The 15654-nt window shown below is 27.9% G+C and overlaps 1 protein-coding gene across 1 annotated transcript; it reads left to right on the top strand.

Moving 5' to 3' along the window:
• The first annotated feature begins 42 nt into the window (after nucleotides 1-42).
• Nucleotides 43-4915, top strand: LOC129966706 (uncharacterized). The gene is made up of 5 exons (XM_056081228.1): nucleotides 43-163; nucleotides 615-735; nucleotides 1577-1644; nucleotides 1997-3935; nucleotides 4630-4915. The coding sequence occupies exon 4, from the start codon at nucleotides 2485-2487 to the stop codon at nucleotides 3466-3468; it is 984 nt and encodes a 327-aa protein (XP_055937203.1). The 5' UTR covers nucleotides 43-163; nucleotides 615-735; nucleotides 1577-1644; nucleotides 1997-2484; the 3' UTR covers nucleotides 3469-3935; nucleotides 4630-4915.
• Nucleotides 4916-15654: the final 10739 nt, after the last annotated feature.

Genomic DNA, 15654 nt, shown 5'->3' on the forward strand with positions numbered 1-15654 from the left:
ACCCTGTTGCATTGTTGTTTACTTGTACGTATTTTTTTGCCTGCCATTTTTCAAAATGGAGAAATTAAATCTTCCAGAGAAATACAATTATAAAATAATTGAGATTGATGAGAATAGAGCTATTTTTCGCATTTCTGATCTTGTAAATAAAGAATCAGCACAGGTAGCAATTTTTCTGTGAAGTATTATTAAAATAAGACTTGAAAATCAAGCTTTTATTTTACGGGAAATGATTGGCCAATTTTTTAATTAAATTTTCATGTTAAAATCATTACCATAAAATATTTATATGCAAATAAACTATATTTATTAAGATATTTAGATGACATTAAACAGAATAGAAATCATTATAATTCTTATTGAATATTCATGTAAAATAAAATAACACAAGGAGATATTTATTTTTTAATTTTGTATTCAAATTATTACCATAAGATGTCTATCTGGAAATGTGCTATATTTGTTAAGATATTTAGATTCATATAGTTATTAACAATCTAATTATTAATCTTGATATTTGTTATTAACTTAATATTAAGATTTATAAATATATAAATAGTTTATACATTTCTTTTGAATACTTATTTCTTGCATTTCTGTAACACATATTTTAGGAATGGATTGAAGAATATGATAAGATCGGAAACAGTTTGGCGTGTTCAGAGAACACATAAATCAACTGGGCGCCTTAATGTTTATAAAGGTGACTTTAGATGCCAGCACAATGTGCAACAGGTAATAACAAATATTTTATATTTTACTGCTTCAAATGCATTATGTGTGTTATTTTAGACACTTTATGTTTTATCATTTATATAATGACAAGGTTAGATTTAAAGTTTATTTAGCATGTGGCAAGAGACATATTTATATCTATTTAGCTACAAATATATTTAATTGTATCAAATTCCATTATAAGAAGTATTTATATTATACATGTTTTGCTAAATTGTTTTACTAAGTTTTAGAGCTTCCATACTCTGTATCATATATTGACATGTATTTTTAACTAAGGTGTGATCTAAAAGTTCATTTTGCTTAAGGCAAGACTGATTTTTTTGGCTGCCTTGTTACAAAGCACTTAGCAAATATTGCATAGTTTATATGTATTTTCCTAGTATAGAAATATCTGTTCTTTTTATTCTCTTTTCAATCTTCTGACCAGTTTGATAAACAAAAGAAAATCTTTTGTGTGTGTGTGTAATTTGATTTGTGATCTTTATAACACACATTCCATGAATAAGATCGTATTTTATGTTAAGAAAAAAATTACAGTTCTGGCACTAATTTAACTTGAATTTAAAAGCTGTACCTGATAAGCCAGTTGCACCCAATAAAGGGTTAAGAATTGAAATAAAATATTGTTTTGTTTTTTAATAATTTTAATAAATTTATGATCTTTAAACACATTTTAAATATTGTTCAAATAAAAAATAAAGACTAGATTGGTTTATTATTATTTAAAATTTTTAAAGCAGAACTTCATAGCTTTATAAATAATATTTATTCTCTTCTATGGAAATTCATCGGCACAGTGCTCTCATTATTGATAATTATATAAAGATTATTTTTACAGGTATCAAAACATGTGAAAGAAAGTAAAAATACTGGATGCCCTGCAGTTCTTAAAATTACTATTCAAAGGTAAGTTTTAATTATTTAAATTTGATTAATAATAATAACAAATAACATATATAATAATGTGTAATCAAATATTTTTATTTAGTGTGATTGTTGGATTTATTTGTCACTTACATACTTATAAAACTAATTTAAAAAATAGATTACATTTTTCTTTATATGTGTCAATACCTAATATCTTCATTTACTTATTTATTTTTCAGTATCAATAATTATTTCTTATATTTTCAATAATAATTTTTTATTTCTAATATTATTATGAATTATCATATTTTGGAAAGCTTAAATTTTCTTTGCTTTTATTTTAGATGTTTAATATATGCATGGTAAAATATTCAAATTATTTTGATTACAGGTATTTTTCACTGCCAAAACACAAAGATCCACTCCCAGAAGTTATAGAGTTTCCTGCATTATGTGAGCTTCTGTACTTGCATAATCATTTGCTTGACAGTGCTGCTGTTAAAAAGTTCAGGCCATTATCAAACCTAACACAAAATCGTCTGATAAAATTGTTTGAATTGGGACATACTGCAGCTACTGCAAGACAGATGTTGCAAATGGAATTGGAACTTCAGAGTAATGAAGATTATGCAGAAGCATGCATGGACAGTTCTAAGCTACCTTCATTATCTGTCGTAAATCACTTGCTAAATAATGAATTTAGGAAAATCTATGGATCTCGAAGAGAAAGCGATATTGACAGGGAAGTTGAAAAATATATTTCCTCATACAATCAACAGCCATTCTGTAAAGCTGCTTTTTCAAAAGTAAAGAACAGTTTGGCGATTGCTGTAGTGACGCCGATAATGAAGTATAGATTTACTTAGCAACGTTCAAGAAATGATAATGCTTGATGCATCTGGCCACATGGACAGATTAAATCATCGTGTTTATTTTTTTATTTCTCCAGGTGTAGCTGGTGGAATACCTATTGGCTACATCATCACAAATGCAGAAGAAACTAATATTTTTCGTGAAGGAGTGAAACTTCTTTGTGAGTGTTTCCCTGAGAAATGCTGTTTATTGCAAAATGGGCCACTGATTGTAATGATAGATGATGATCTGAAGGAAAGAGAAGTTCTGAGTGAAATATGGCCGAATTCTACTTACTTACTCTGTCAGTTTCATGTGCTAAAAGCAGTGTGGCGATGGCTTATGAACAGTGAAAATAAAATTCTAAAAGAGCACCGTCAAGAATTATATTTTTTCTTTAAATCATTGATGTATGCAGAAACTGAAATGCAACTGAAAGAGTTGCTTCAAAATATGTTGGAGAATAGCACAATCAGGAAATATGACAAGTTCATCATATATTTGAGCAAGTTGTTCTCCAAAAAGCAATTATGGTGCACTTGTCATAGAAAAATGCTTTTAACCAGGGGAAACAATACAACAAACTATGTTGAAAGTTTGATCAAAGTTTTAAAAGAGACCATACTTGGACGAGTGAAAGCATTTAGTTTAGTTCAATTATTGGACTTCATTGTCACAAAATTTGAGAAGTATCTACATAGTAGATATTTAGATTTTAGTTTTGGTCGTTCTAACAAAAAACTAGTAAAAAAGTTTTTGCCTGATGATAAAGGAATAATTCAGAACATCAGATCACTAAATAAAGATAACACTTATTTTGAAATTGATCAACATTTTGTTGATTTGGAAAGTTCCATTTGTACTTGCTTTGTTGGCATGAATGGAAAGCTTTGCAAGCCTTTAAGTGCTGTGATTCTGAAACAAAATAAACAATCAACATTTGTCTATTCTCTAGAAAGTAGAAAATTAATGTATGAAGTGGCTACTGGGAAAAAAATTGGATTCAAATAGCACCCTCTTGCTACCTTTAAGTTTTAACCCATCACACAATTTTCCTTCTTCTCAATCTGATGATGCTCTACAACCACAATTTTCTTCTACGGTACTTCCACATTCATCTAACGATATACTTTCACAATTTAATAATAATACACTTAAACATTCTTCAAATGACACGCTTTCACCTAGAGATATTGATGCATTTTCACAGCCTTGCAATGATAACAACATGGTTCTACCAACTATAAGCACTACTTCACAGCCCATTGCAGCTACATGTCAAAACTCAGACAGTGAAACAGATGATGATGATGGTGATTATTTACAAAAATTTGATGATATAATTAATCGGATTAAATCCGGTTACAAAAATAATCCTGATGTTTTTAAGCCAGCAATAAAAAAAATGGTGAAGAATGCTAACAAGTTTGGAAAAACAGAAACTGGATTGGTGTCTCTGCCTTGCATAACTTTGGAAGGTACTTTTTTAAACTTATTTTTGTAGGCTTGTTAAGTTTACATTAGAAAATTCGCAAGATAGAAAATAAGATTTAATATGTAACAATTTAATGTTTATATTATAATGTAGCAAATTAATTTTATTATTTTTAAAGACTAAACTTTTATAAATCCAGTTTTGAAGTGTGTTTAGCTTTAGATTTCTTAATTGTTTGATGTTTTTCTTTTGATTTTTATTGCTGTAAAAATTGAAACTGAAAGAGTGATACATTTACTACAATATACATTCAATAAAGAATCTAAAAATGTATTGTTAAAATTTTAGCTAAACAGTGTATGGGTTTTTATTAATTTTATTTTAATGTTCTCTAAAGTATAATTAATGTTTATGTTATGGGTTAATACTAACAACTTTTTTTTACACCACATTTAAAGAGTTTAGCGAAAGAAAGTGTCAAATAGCAATTTAAAAACTTATACATTCATCATTTATAATATGGTAGGATATTTTTCTATAGAAAATTTAATAAGAGAGTTTCAGTATGAAAAGGGGTTTTGTAAGTAGCTTTCTTGTATTTTTATACATTCTAAAGTTAAATTTCTTTAATTTATTAAAATGTCATGTAGGACTTTCTTCCACTAAACTCTTCGGTTGTATGATGATGTTGGCAGAAATTTACTTAGATGTCTTCTTTTGTTTCCCCTTCCTTTTAGAAACCTTAACTACTCAAGCAGAGTTTTGAAGTGCAGCAGAAGGAGAGGCAATCAAATTCCTGTTCAACCTACAGCAATTGCAAGAAGAAAATCTATTTATTCTGGTAGGAAAACTCAAGTTGGTGGAAGGCCAGTTAAACGAGCATTACCACCTGCCCTAAAAGATCATACTTAAGGAATATTCTCTGAGTTACCGAAAAAACATCGAAAAACAAAACATAGTTTGACGCCTTGTGTTGAAAAGAATGTATCTCTTCCAAATTAATTTATATTTATTTTATTACTATCATGCTTTAAAAAAAATATGTTCCTTGTTTTTTTTTTTTTTTTTTTTTCTACATGCTTTAAAAATGTATTAGAACATTTTAACAGGATTTGTATGATATAAAATTTTAATGCTATTAGGGTTTTAAATAGCACTTCCGTGAAACTGTTGTATGTTAAATATTTTTCAGCTTATTATATATTAAAAATTAAAGAAGTTGAAAAAGTATTTACAAGTTGCTCTGTTGTATATTGAAACATTTTTAGAAGATGAATAAAACATACCTTTGAAACCAAAGAGTCCTGAATTTTTTTATTGATGTTATATGTATTCATATATATCAAACTTTTCATAAAATTATTATATATCAAACTTTTTATAAAGTAATTGTTTACATACGCATTCTAAAAATTACTCCTATGCATTGAACTCATTCACAAACTTACTCATTCTTCTCCTGCACTTTCTTTTCCTTAGTTTTTATTCTTTTCTGCAATACTTCAAACTTCTGGAATAAACTGTTTTCTAAGTACATGATTTTAAGCAGTGTATAGAAGAAAAAAAAGACTAATTGTTATCATAAAAAATAGAAGTTGAAAAATTAGTTCCTAGGGATTAAAAAGCATTAGGAAGCACATAGCCTCAAAGGATTTACATCTTCCTTTCCTGCTGAAAATTGAAGTAGTTATTTACATAAAACATAGTTTGAACTTATTTAAAATATAAAACACTAGATATTTATAATTAAAAATCTATTTAATGTAATTGGTTAGAGTTTTTTTAAAAAAAATTTTATCCATATAATTAAATTGACTAGTCATGCCAACGGATGAAAAGTGAAGTGAAGAAGGGATTTAACACAGCGCCTGAACTTAAAAATGATAAGAACATTTTATATTAGAATATCAAGAATATTAATTTTTTTAAAATTTCAAATATAAGAAAAAGAAATATATGAAGTATTTATAGTTTTTATTATCTTCTGTAAACCTGTATTTCTATATCATTTATAAATCTATCAATTAAACAAAGAGAGAAAAAGCATTAGGAAAAATGTATTCCTAATCCACAAAATCTTTCATTCTAAGAATTGTAAAAATAATCAGTATTATGTTATTATTATGAAATATTAAAAAGTAAGTCTACCATAAACATTTTATACATATGAATTATTTTTACTGAGAGATACAAAAAAAAAAATCATTTTTAAAAACATAAATGGGTACAAAAGTCTTCAAACTATAATGAATGTTTTAATTTATTTGTAAAAAGAGATCATGTCCTAAATAAGTTTTTCATTTTGAGGTTTTTAGATATACTCCATAAATATAGTTCACAAAGGAGGCAAAAATAGACTAAGTATTTAGAATCTTCATGTTTGAAGTCAGCATATATTTTTTCAATAAAATAATTTATGTGAACAGTAAAATCTGTACTAAATCTATTTTGTTGTGATAGTTAGTATCTACTATTACTCCAACTGAAATTAATAAATTGCAAAATATAAAAAAATTTCCAATTGAAAAGAGTTTTTAAAAAAGTTCCTAAAAAATAAAAATTTTATTTTTCAGTTTAAAGTACATAGCAATGATTTGACATGTTATGCCATTTTTTGTAATTTTATTAAACTGTTTTCATTGTTGAGGGAATGAAGATATATTAGTTGCTCTAGATAAAATTCAAACTGTATTCGCTTGTGGAAATAGAAAAAATATTGTAAGAACTTAACTAATATATTTGTCACAAATACTAAAGACACATGTTTATAAAATTTTAATTGTTTGAATGTCCAAAGAAATTGTTTTCAAATGGAGTTGGGGATATATGACTTTAGTTATTGAAAAATAAATATTAAAACAATTCTTTTTAACATCTCTTAATAAAAATTTTGGAATAATTAATAAAAGTTTTGAAAATTATATTAAATTTCTTAATATTATTTATTACTCTGAAATATATTTTTATAAAAATAAATAAAATATATAAAATTATCCCCCCCCCCCTATTTTTTACGGTTTACATGTAATATTAATCTGAAACACATATACAGCTGATCCTGGAAGCTAAATTCAGGAAATATAAAAATTACAATTTATTAAAATATTTTTTGTGTGTTTCTTCTTAATATTATTTTGATATAACTAAAAAAATTAGCTACAAAATCACATATTCCGTTAAAGCTTACATATTTATATGTTTTGGGCATTAAGTAATCATCTCCCCATATTTAGTTGATGGGAAAGTAACAAATGTTCAATAACAAGTTTCAATGACTGCATAAATTATCTAATAAAGGCACTCAAATCATAGAAAAATAAGAATTATTTAATTGCTGCATCATATGTTGAGTAATTACTTTCATTTACTTTTTATACTTCTGTACATAAACAACATTAATTACTTGCATTACTAGTAATATTTGGAAAAAACAATTATATTAATAAAAATTAGATCGTATTGATATTCACTCGTATCTTTCATAAAACTAATGAAAGGTAAAAGGTTTGAGCCAAATAAGCGAAAACTACACTATTATGAGTGCAAAACATTGCCAAAGAGATGCCAAGGCTTAAACCAATCAGAGCACGTCGGTATCCTTTGCCATAGACTTAAGGTGGGTTCAGACGAGGCTTATTATTGCCGGCAATAGAAGGTCACGCCTACTTCAGGAAAATCACGTGACTGCAACGGGACAATGGCAAATGGTTGTCCCGTCGGGACAACTATTAGCCATTGTCCCGACACGTTGTCTCAACTGTTCACACGGGGACAATAGAGGGACAACAGTAGATAGACAATGTTTGCGCGCAATAAAAAGCCTCGTGTGAACCCACCTTTAGTCTGTACAATTTGCGAACTCGCGGGATTTATCATTAACAAGTGGAATGTTTTACATTACTGCACCAAAAACTAGCTCTAGGTGGAAATAAAAATAGTTTGAAGTTTTAAAATTATACTGAGAATAAGATATAATGTATAAGACAATATAAATAAATGAATTAAAATAACTAAGAAGTGGAAAGGCATTTCACTTGCACGATTATCACTTAAATGCTTACTTCCATGTATATTTTTCTATTTAAATCCAGTAAAAATGATCACTTTTCTTGAGATTCAAACAAGAAATATTTTGAGTGTAAATACGAAATTATAATAAAGAATAGTTGATAACTAAATACATCAAAAAAGAAAGCAAGAAATGAAAAAAATATTATTTATTATTGTTTATTTCGTTAAATTATATATTTATTTCCTTTGTATTTATATGTTTTTCAAGGAATCGGGAAATAATCTTACGATAATACTAAGCAGTTTAGAACATAATCTTATTATAGTGTACTTAACAGAATTTTTAGCAATTTCAAATTACAGATAGTTTCCCTAATGTAACTATTGTGCATTAAAAGAAAAAAAATCGGTATAGGCATTATTTCCAATTAAATTAATGAATTTATTACTTTAAAATGATTGGTGAATTTATAACTTTTTCTCCCGTTCATCTTCTGTTATTGTACCAGTACTACACATATCACATAAAATACTTCTTTCTAAATCAGAAACAAAAAAAAAAAAAAATATGAAGCAGATGAGCGAAATCTCTCTCTTTTTTATTCTACATATAAGAAAATATTAGAAATATGGATTTTTAAAGAATTCTCCTAAAAATTGAATCTAGTAAATAATCTTTTGTTATAGACAAAAGTTGATTTCTTTTGTTAATCTTTTGTTAATTTTGTTTGATAATCTTTTGTTATAGTGCAAGTTGAGGTTCGAACTCGCAACATTAGGGTTCATAGCCGAGAAACAAAGCCCCTAGATAAAAGTGTATACTCTTTCTAGAAGGTTGTTAGCTGGCTTATGAAGTTACTACCACAATACTCCCCCACCAGTGAGTCGGTGGAGTTTTATCGCGCTATTTATGGCGAACGACAAACGTGATTATCGCGCCAACCGTTGTGGCGAGCGATGAAAGTTATTATCGCGCCAAAAGTTATGGCGGCCGACGGCGAGCGTGTGTGAGTGGTTGCTACCGGTAGATGGAGCCAAGACAGCTGAACGAAGGATGCGGTTGTTCAGAACCAGGGTCACCAATGTGCAAGTTGAGGTTCGAACTCGCAACGTTAGGGTTCAAGCCGAGAAACAATGCCACTAGACAAAAGTGTACAGTCTTTCCCGGAGGTTGTTAACTGGCTTATGAAGTTACCACCACAGACTGTTTACTTTTAAATACAAAATGTATCTAATTTCTATTTAAGATTTTTTTCCAAATTTAAATTAGTCATAAATAATGCAAACATCAATTTGATGATCTGATCTGGTCGATTATTTTCTCGTCGTTTATTGTTTATACTCTTCGGGTGTCCATGGAAAAGAAAAGGCGTAAAAGGCTCTATTTCCATTTCAAAAAAAGGGGTGAAATGTTTATGGCCAAATTTCCTACTTTTACGTGTTGTGAAAAAAAATATACTCTAGCACACACAATGCTTTCGATCGAATAATACGAACTTTGAAATTCATTTTTTAGATTGGATTTTGAAGACTACGAAGTACAAAATTTGATTAAGTTTTATTAAATCGGATAAATTTACTTTAGGAATGAAGTTATTTAACTGTGATCACAGCTTTTTACCGATAAAACTTGAGTTTCGAAATCATTGTGTAACGTCTATTTATATAATATTAATCTTAGAATTTATAACGCAAAAATAATATTCACTGTGATAAGAATAATAAGATTACCAATGTAGGAATAAAAAAATTAAAAAAATACGGAAAATATTCGTTTTCATTTGTTTTTGTTGATATTTCAATAATGCAAGAATAAATGATAATGTGTAGCAGCAAATCTTATATTAAATTAATCGGATTAATTTAGAGCAGAGATGCATAATCCACGATTTTCTGAATAACAAATAATTTTGCTATTGTTATTTTTAAATATTTGTTCGAAATATCTGTTATTTCAGTCATATTATTAATTAAAATTTTTATTTAATATTAAATATAAAATTTATTAATTGTAATTAATACTTAATTTACTAATTTAAGTAACGTGTGATTGAATTAATTTATCTATTTCAGCTTACTTCTTAAATTTGATTTTTTTCAAAACTATTTATTTAATTTATGTATTGGAGTAAACCATTTTCTGAAAAATTTGAATTAAATATAAATGCCATTTCTTTAAATTGTTTACTTTAGTTCTATATTCTACCAATAGATGGCACCAGCAGTAAATGGAATATATGCAAAGTCAAACCACGAGCAATTAAGAACGATTTGTATGGAACAGTGCATCAACACATACGAATACCAGTAAGACCGGTTACTCTCATGAAGTGGAGCGGCGACATCACACTTTCCAGTAAAGTCACCGCTCCGATAAATTTCAGTGATATGCAATTCAGTGATACGATGATACCAATAACCGGTCCGTTCACAGATTTCTCCTTTACTGTTATGTTCGAGAGCTTCCATTGGACAGATCGTATCGATTGTTACTTTCCTGTGAAGTCACCGCTCCGGTAAATTTCAGTGATATCGTATCGATTGTTACTTTCTATCGTGATCCAAAACCTGTAATCGAAATATCACCAGTAAGATCGTATCAAGGATTTGAATCACACCCCTCTTTGATCAGTTGTTTTTGTAATTTTTTGATATTGGTTACGTAATAACCTGCATAAAACGGCACCCAAGGCAAATATCGCACCAGCAATCCCCTTCCCCGTTAAAAAATATAATTCGCATTAATCTCCCTCTCCCTTTTTTTCAATGAAAATTAAACTATTTTTCTGTTTATATGAATCATATAAACAAAATAAAAAAATTCAAAAAATAGAATTGCGCATCATTTAATACATAAATCACAAGAAAAAATTATTTTTACGTTAGGAAATGAAATCTTTAATAAAATTAAAAACTGTATAAAAGCCTCCATGTACAAGAGTATCTAAATGTACTCCTGATATTTCCCATAAGGAACAAATTTCAGTCATTATTAGGCTTTCAAATTTCGAAAAAAAAGATTAACTTTAATTGATTCATTTACAGGGTTTATAGAAATAACTGATGTGACCGGAGAAGGACTAGAAAAAATTCTGTTGAAAAGATTAAGTAAACCTAATTTAAATATTATGAATTGTAGAGATCAGGTATATGAAAACGGTAACAAACATGAAAGGAAAATATAAGGTGTACAATCTTGAATTCAGAATCCTAATGCAATTTATATGCCTTCCCAACTGCATTCTTTTAATTTATTAATTTGTGGTGCCACTTCCAGAAATGCATATTGTCATTTTTTTTGGATATTGTAAGGTTTATATTGCTTTTCTTTCTATAACTACAAAAAGTGGAGAAATTCTACAAAAATATTATTCTTAGACCGTTATACGACACTCATTGGGAAGCCAAAACAGATTCGGTAAAAACAGTGTATACACAGTTTGAACAATTTTGCAATGCCCTAAAATAATTTATTGATGCAAATACCGTTCCCGAAGCTAAAAGTCTGTGGGATTCAATACCAGAAATTCCAATGATTTTATGTTTTATAGCATGGTTTGCAATATTATCCAAATTTATCAAAATCGATCAATTATTTCGATTAAAAGCAATTGTTCTTAATTGGTTTAATTTTATTCAATAAAATTAAAATTGAAATCCAAAATTTAATACATTTTTAGAAGCGAAAGTGATAGTATGTAATTGGAATATTTCAGAACATTTTCCTAGAAAAGGAAAAGATTATATTCTGAAACAGCAAATTAAAGTTAGAAAACCCGATAGAGGAATTTAGAGGCTATTTTTTAACAGTATACCGTTATTGCACAAATAAAAGATAGATTTAAGAGTATTTCAACTTAATTTATATATTTCTAAATTAATTATTTCAGTCATTAGAGAGAGTGCTGAGCACTTTTTCAGCAAATTAAATGTAAGTCAAATTCAAGCAAGTCAAAGTCAACAAATCAAGCATTGTGTACAGAAGGCTTAAATGCACTTGTTATATTAAGCATCGAAAAGAAAATTGAAAAAAAAAAAGAATTGTAATCTGAAAAAATTAAATTTTCTGAAATAATTAATAGCAAAAATAAACTTGCATTGGTAATATATGTTCGTGTTTGTACTTTTCTTTTACTTTACAAAACATTTAGGGCCCCAAATAGTTTCTTGCACCCAGGTCCCTTAAATAGAGAAGGCCGGCCTGGCTCTGAAAGCATAAAGTACTGCAAGCAATCAGAAATTAAATAAGAAAATACAAAACAGGAGAAGCGTAAAAAAATTACATTACTATTTGAACTAAATTTTGATTCATGACCAAAATAAAAATGCTCCACACAATTTACAGCTAAGTAAGTTAATGAAATAGGTCCTTACATTTAGCAAAAAAAAAAAAAAAAAAAAAAAAAGAAGAAGAAGAAAGCAAAACGCTTTTGTAAAAATGTGCAGTTTTAGCTAAGATTATTTATCATTTGGAGCAAGCATACAATTAATATAATTTCACATTGCATAACTAATTTTAAAATATATATTTAAACTGCATTACAAATAAATAATAAATTAATTTACGCAGATGCTTTCATCCTGAAATAAAAAAAACTAATCATCTTATGAAACGCATAAATACAAACATCTAGGGAAAAAAATTTTTTTATCATAGTTGCTAACTAAATCAATCACATATTAAAAATTATCCTATACCAAATATTATTCTGAAATATTTATGATCACATGCTCATAATAAAAAACACAAACATATACAAACATTCATAAATTGTAAAATATGTAAAAGCATTACATTTTTACAAAGGAAATATATCTATGGAAAAAATTATACTGAATATACCATTGAAGAGACATGATTCAAATAGTTATTAACCTAATTACATTTTTTTTAGTTATTCAAAATTGAACATTTAATCTAGTCATATCGCATTTCCAAATAACAAACGGGTACTTTTAAAACAAGAAGATGGATGAGATGCATAGTTAAAAATATCTCTCGTTTTAGAAGCTATAAAAATCTCCATTCAGCGCCTCTTAGTAATGGTACCCAGGGTGCATGCCTCATCCAACTGGCATCATTAATAGTGAATGATACAGTTCCATTAGTGCATGCTCCATCTACTGTAAAATTCTTTTATAAAAAAATTGTATACATTATGCAATTTATGGAAACATTATCTCCGAAAGTTGGAAAATAGTCGTTTAATTTTTCTATAAATATGTGGTGTAGTGTGGCATTTTGAGAAACTCTTTTTAAAAAATTTTAAACAACATAACTCCATTTTTAAATAAAATATGGAATATATGGATGAGCATATGCAATACGTTGTGCCAGGATGTAAGGGGCACGATGAACGAGTTTAGATGATTGAATAGAGATATTTAATCTGTTTTAATATTTTTAAACCAGATGGCTGAGATGTTGGCGGCTCCAGGAGCGGGATTTTAGTTCTGTGGATGTGACGCAGAAATCGCTCTTATTACTTATCGTCATGTGAACATTTCAAACTCTTCCTTGAATATTTCTAAAGCTGCATTTAATACAAGCTTCCATTAGTTCATTTATGGAGTTACAAAATGTTATTCGAATTCACTAGAGACGATTTGCTTGTTTTACAGACACACCATGCCACCAAAATCTCCATTCAGTCAATGGGAAAAAATAAAAAGAAATCAAAATTATAGAAATAGACATCAAAAAAATTTAACGAAAGTTAAGATAGGCTTAATCGTTGCTAGAAGAATACATACTATGACTTGCTTATTGAAATCGATATTCATATTATCCAAAACTATTATTTCACAAAATGACTTTTGAATTACCTTAAAATTTAAAAAAAAATATTATTTAATGACATCAGTTTCACATCTGTACAGTGTTTACTTTCTGATATACATAATATAAAGAAAATTAGTAATCGTCCAAAAATTTGAACTCAAGATTTTGACGATACTCCACGTTTCAGATCTCCCTGAATTCGAAAAACATATTTTTGGAAAGTGTTCGTCTGTCTGTGACAAATATGTAGATACCTGTCAGAGCTTGAAACAAAACCAACAAAGCGTTGAATGTCAAGGGTTTGCACTTTCAGAAACATGTTAACGTGATAATTGAAAAACGCAATGACTTAAATATATCGAATTAAGTATTGGATTTTGTGGCTACAAGTTCAATTTTGTATCAAATCTTTGTTCCAATCGATTGTGAAAAATGTGTCTAAAGCACACATTCGATTTTCAGATACTATTAAAACGTATGCCAAGGATTAATTGCCAAAAGAATTCGCCAAAGTTGAAGTGGTGGATTCGTTAAAAATACTAAGCTCATGCCAAAAATTCCTGTTTCGTAATTATTGTATGCCAATGTCATACAAAGCTTTCTCTGGTATGACAAGTTTATAAGAGCAGATGAGAGAAACTTTGGGGACTACCATTCACACTAGTTTAAATATGATTTCGTACACAATTGATTTTTAATGTTATGGTGAAATTGAACTCGTCTATCAAAACACTCAATCGTGTGATTTTGCCAATGTTCTATTTGATATTTAAAAAAATTAATTTCTTTAGATATCAACTCAGAAGGGGAATTTCCACTTCCCCTTTATTTCTTTTCACTTTTTGCTCACTTTTAATTAGCATTCACAGTAATATGTAATAAACTGGTTCAATTAAAGTCACGTCTTTCAGTCGCATCAAATAAGAATGCGAAATATTTTTTTAAAAAAAATTTACATTCCATATTAATTTTTTGACAGCCTAAAAAAGTACTTGATCAAATAAGCCAATAGACTTTTCCAGAAAAATTCAGGGGAATATGTTCAATATTTGTAACTTATTCGAATAGTTATTAACAAATAATTCACTTTGATATGCTGAATCACAAAAATGGCTATTGCTTTTTAAAACAATGGTGTTGAATTTGGAATTCGGATTCGTGAGATTCGGAAATATGTTTAAAATTTTAATACACATTTTTGGATTGCGAGATATATTGCAGATTTTTCTCTACTGTTCTCTTTGTCTTTTTAACATGATAACTTAAGCAAATTGCGAACTTTTTGTACTGTATAGAGTCAGTCACAAAAATGGTCATTTTTTTATGAACATGTATGATTACTTTTTCATAATTACCGCAAGAATAGCGGAATGGCAAGAATTTTTCACAATTTTAAGTCGTATAAATTCTACGCGATAAAAATTAAAAAAGAGTATTTTGGATTATTATCTTCCTGACATTCACCGTTCTTTGGTTTATGAAAAACTGGTTGGCATTATTAAATATTTCATGGGTTTGTTGCATAATTCGCGATCTCCGAATTATTTTCAAACTACGACTGTTGCTTTCTAATGCTAACCAGTAAGCAATAATAGATTGTAATTGCTATCGAAAGTTGATTCCAATTAGAGATGCATAATCCACGATTTTTTGAATAACAAATAATTTTTCTATTGTTATTTTTAAATATTTGTTCCAAATATATGTTATTTCAATCATATTATTAATTAAAAATTATTACTTGGTATTAAATATAAAATTCATTAATTGTAATTAATACTTAATTTACTAATTTAAGTAACGTGTGATTGAATTAATTTATCTATTTCAGCTTAATTCTTAAATTTAATTTTTTTCAAAACTATTTATTTAATTTCTTTATTGGAGTAAACCATTTTCTAAAAAATTTGAATTAAATATATATGTCATTTCTTTAAAATGTTTACTTTAGTTCTATATTCTACCAACA

The sequence above is a fragment of the Argiope bruennichi genome, chromosome 4 (genome assembly GCF_947563725.1).
Source record: "Argiope bruennichi chromosome 4, qqArgBrue1.1, whole genome shotgun sequence".
NCBI lineage: Eukaryota > Metazoa > Arthropoda > Arachnida > Araneae > Araneidae > Argiope > Argiope bruennichi.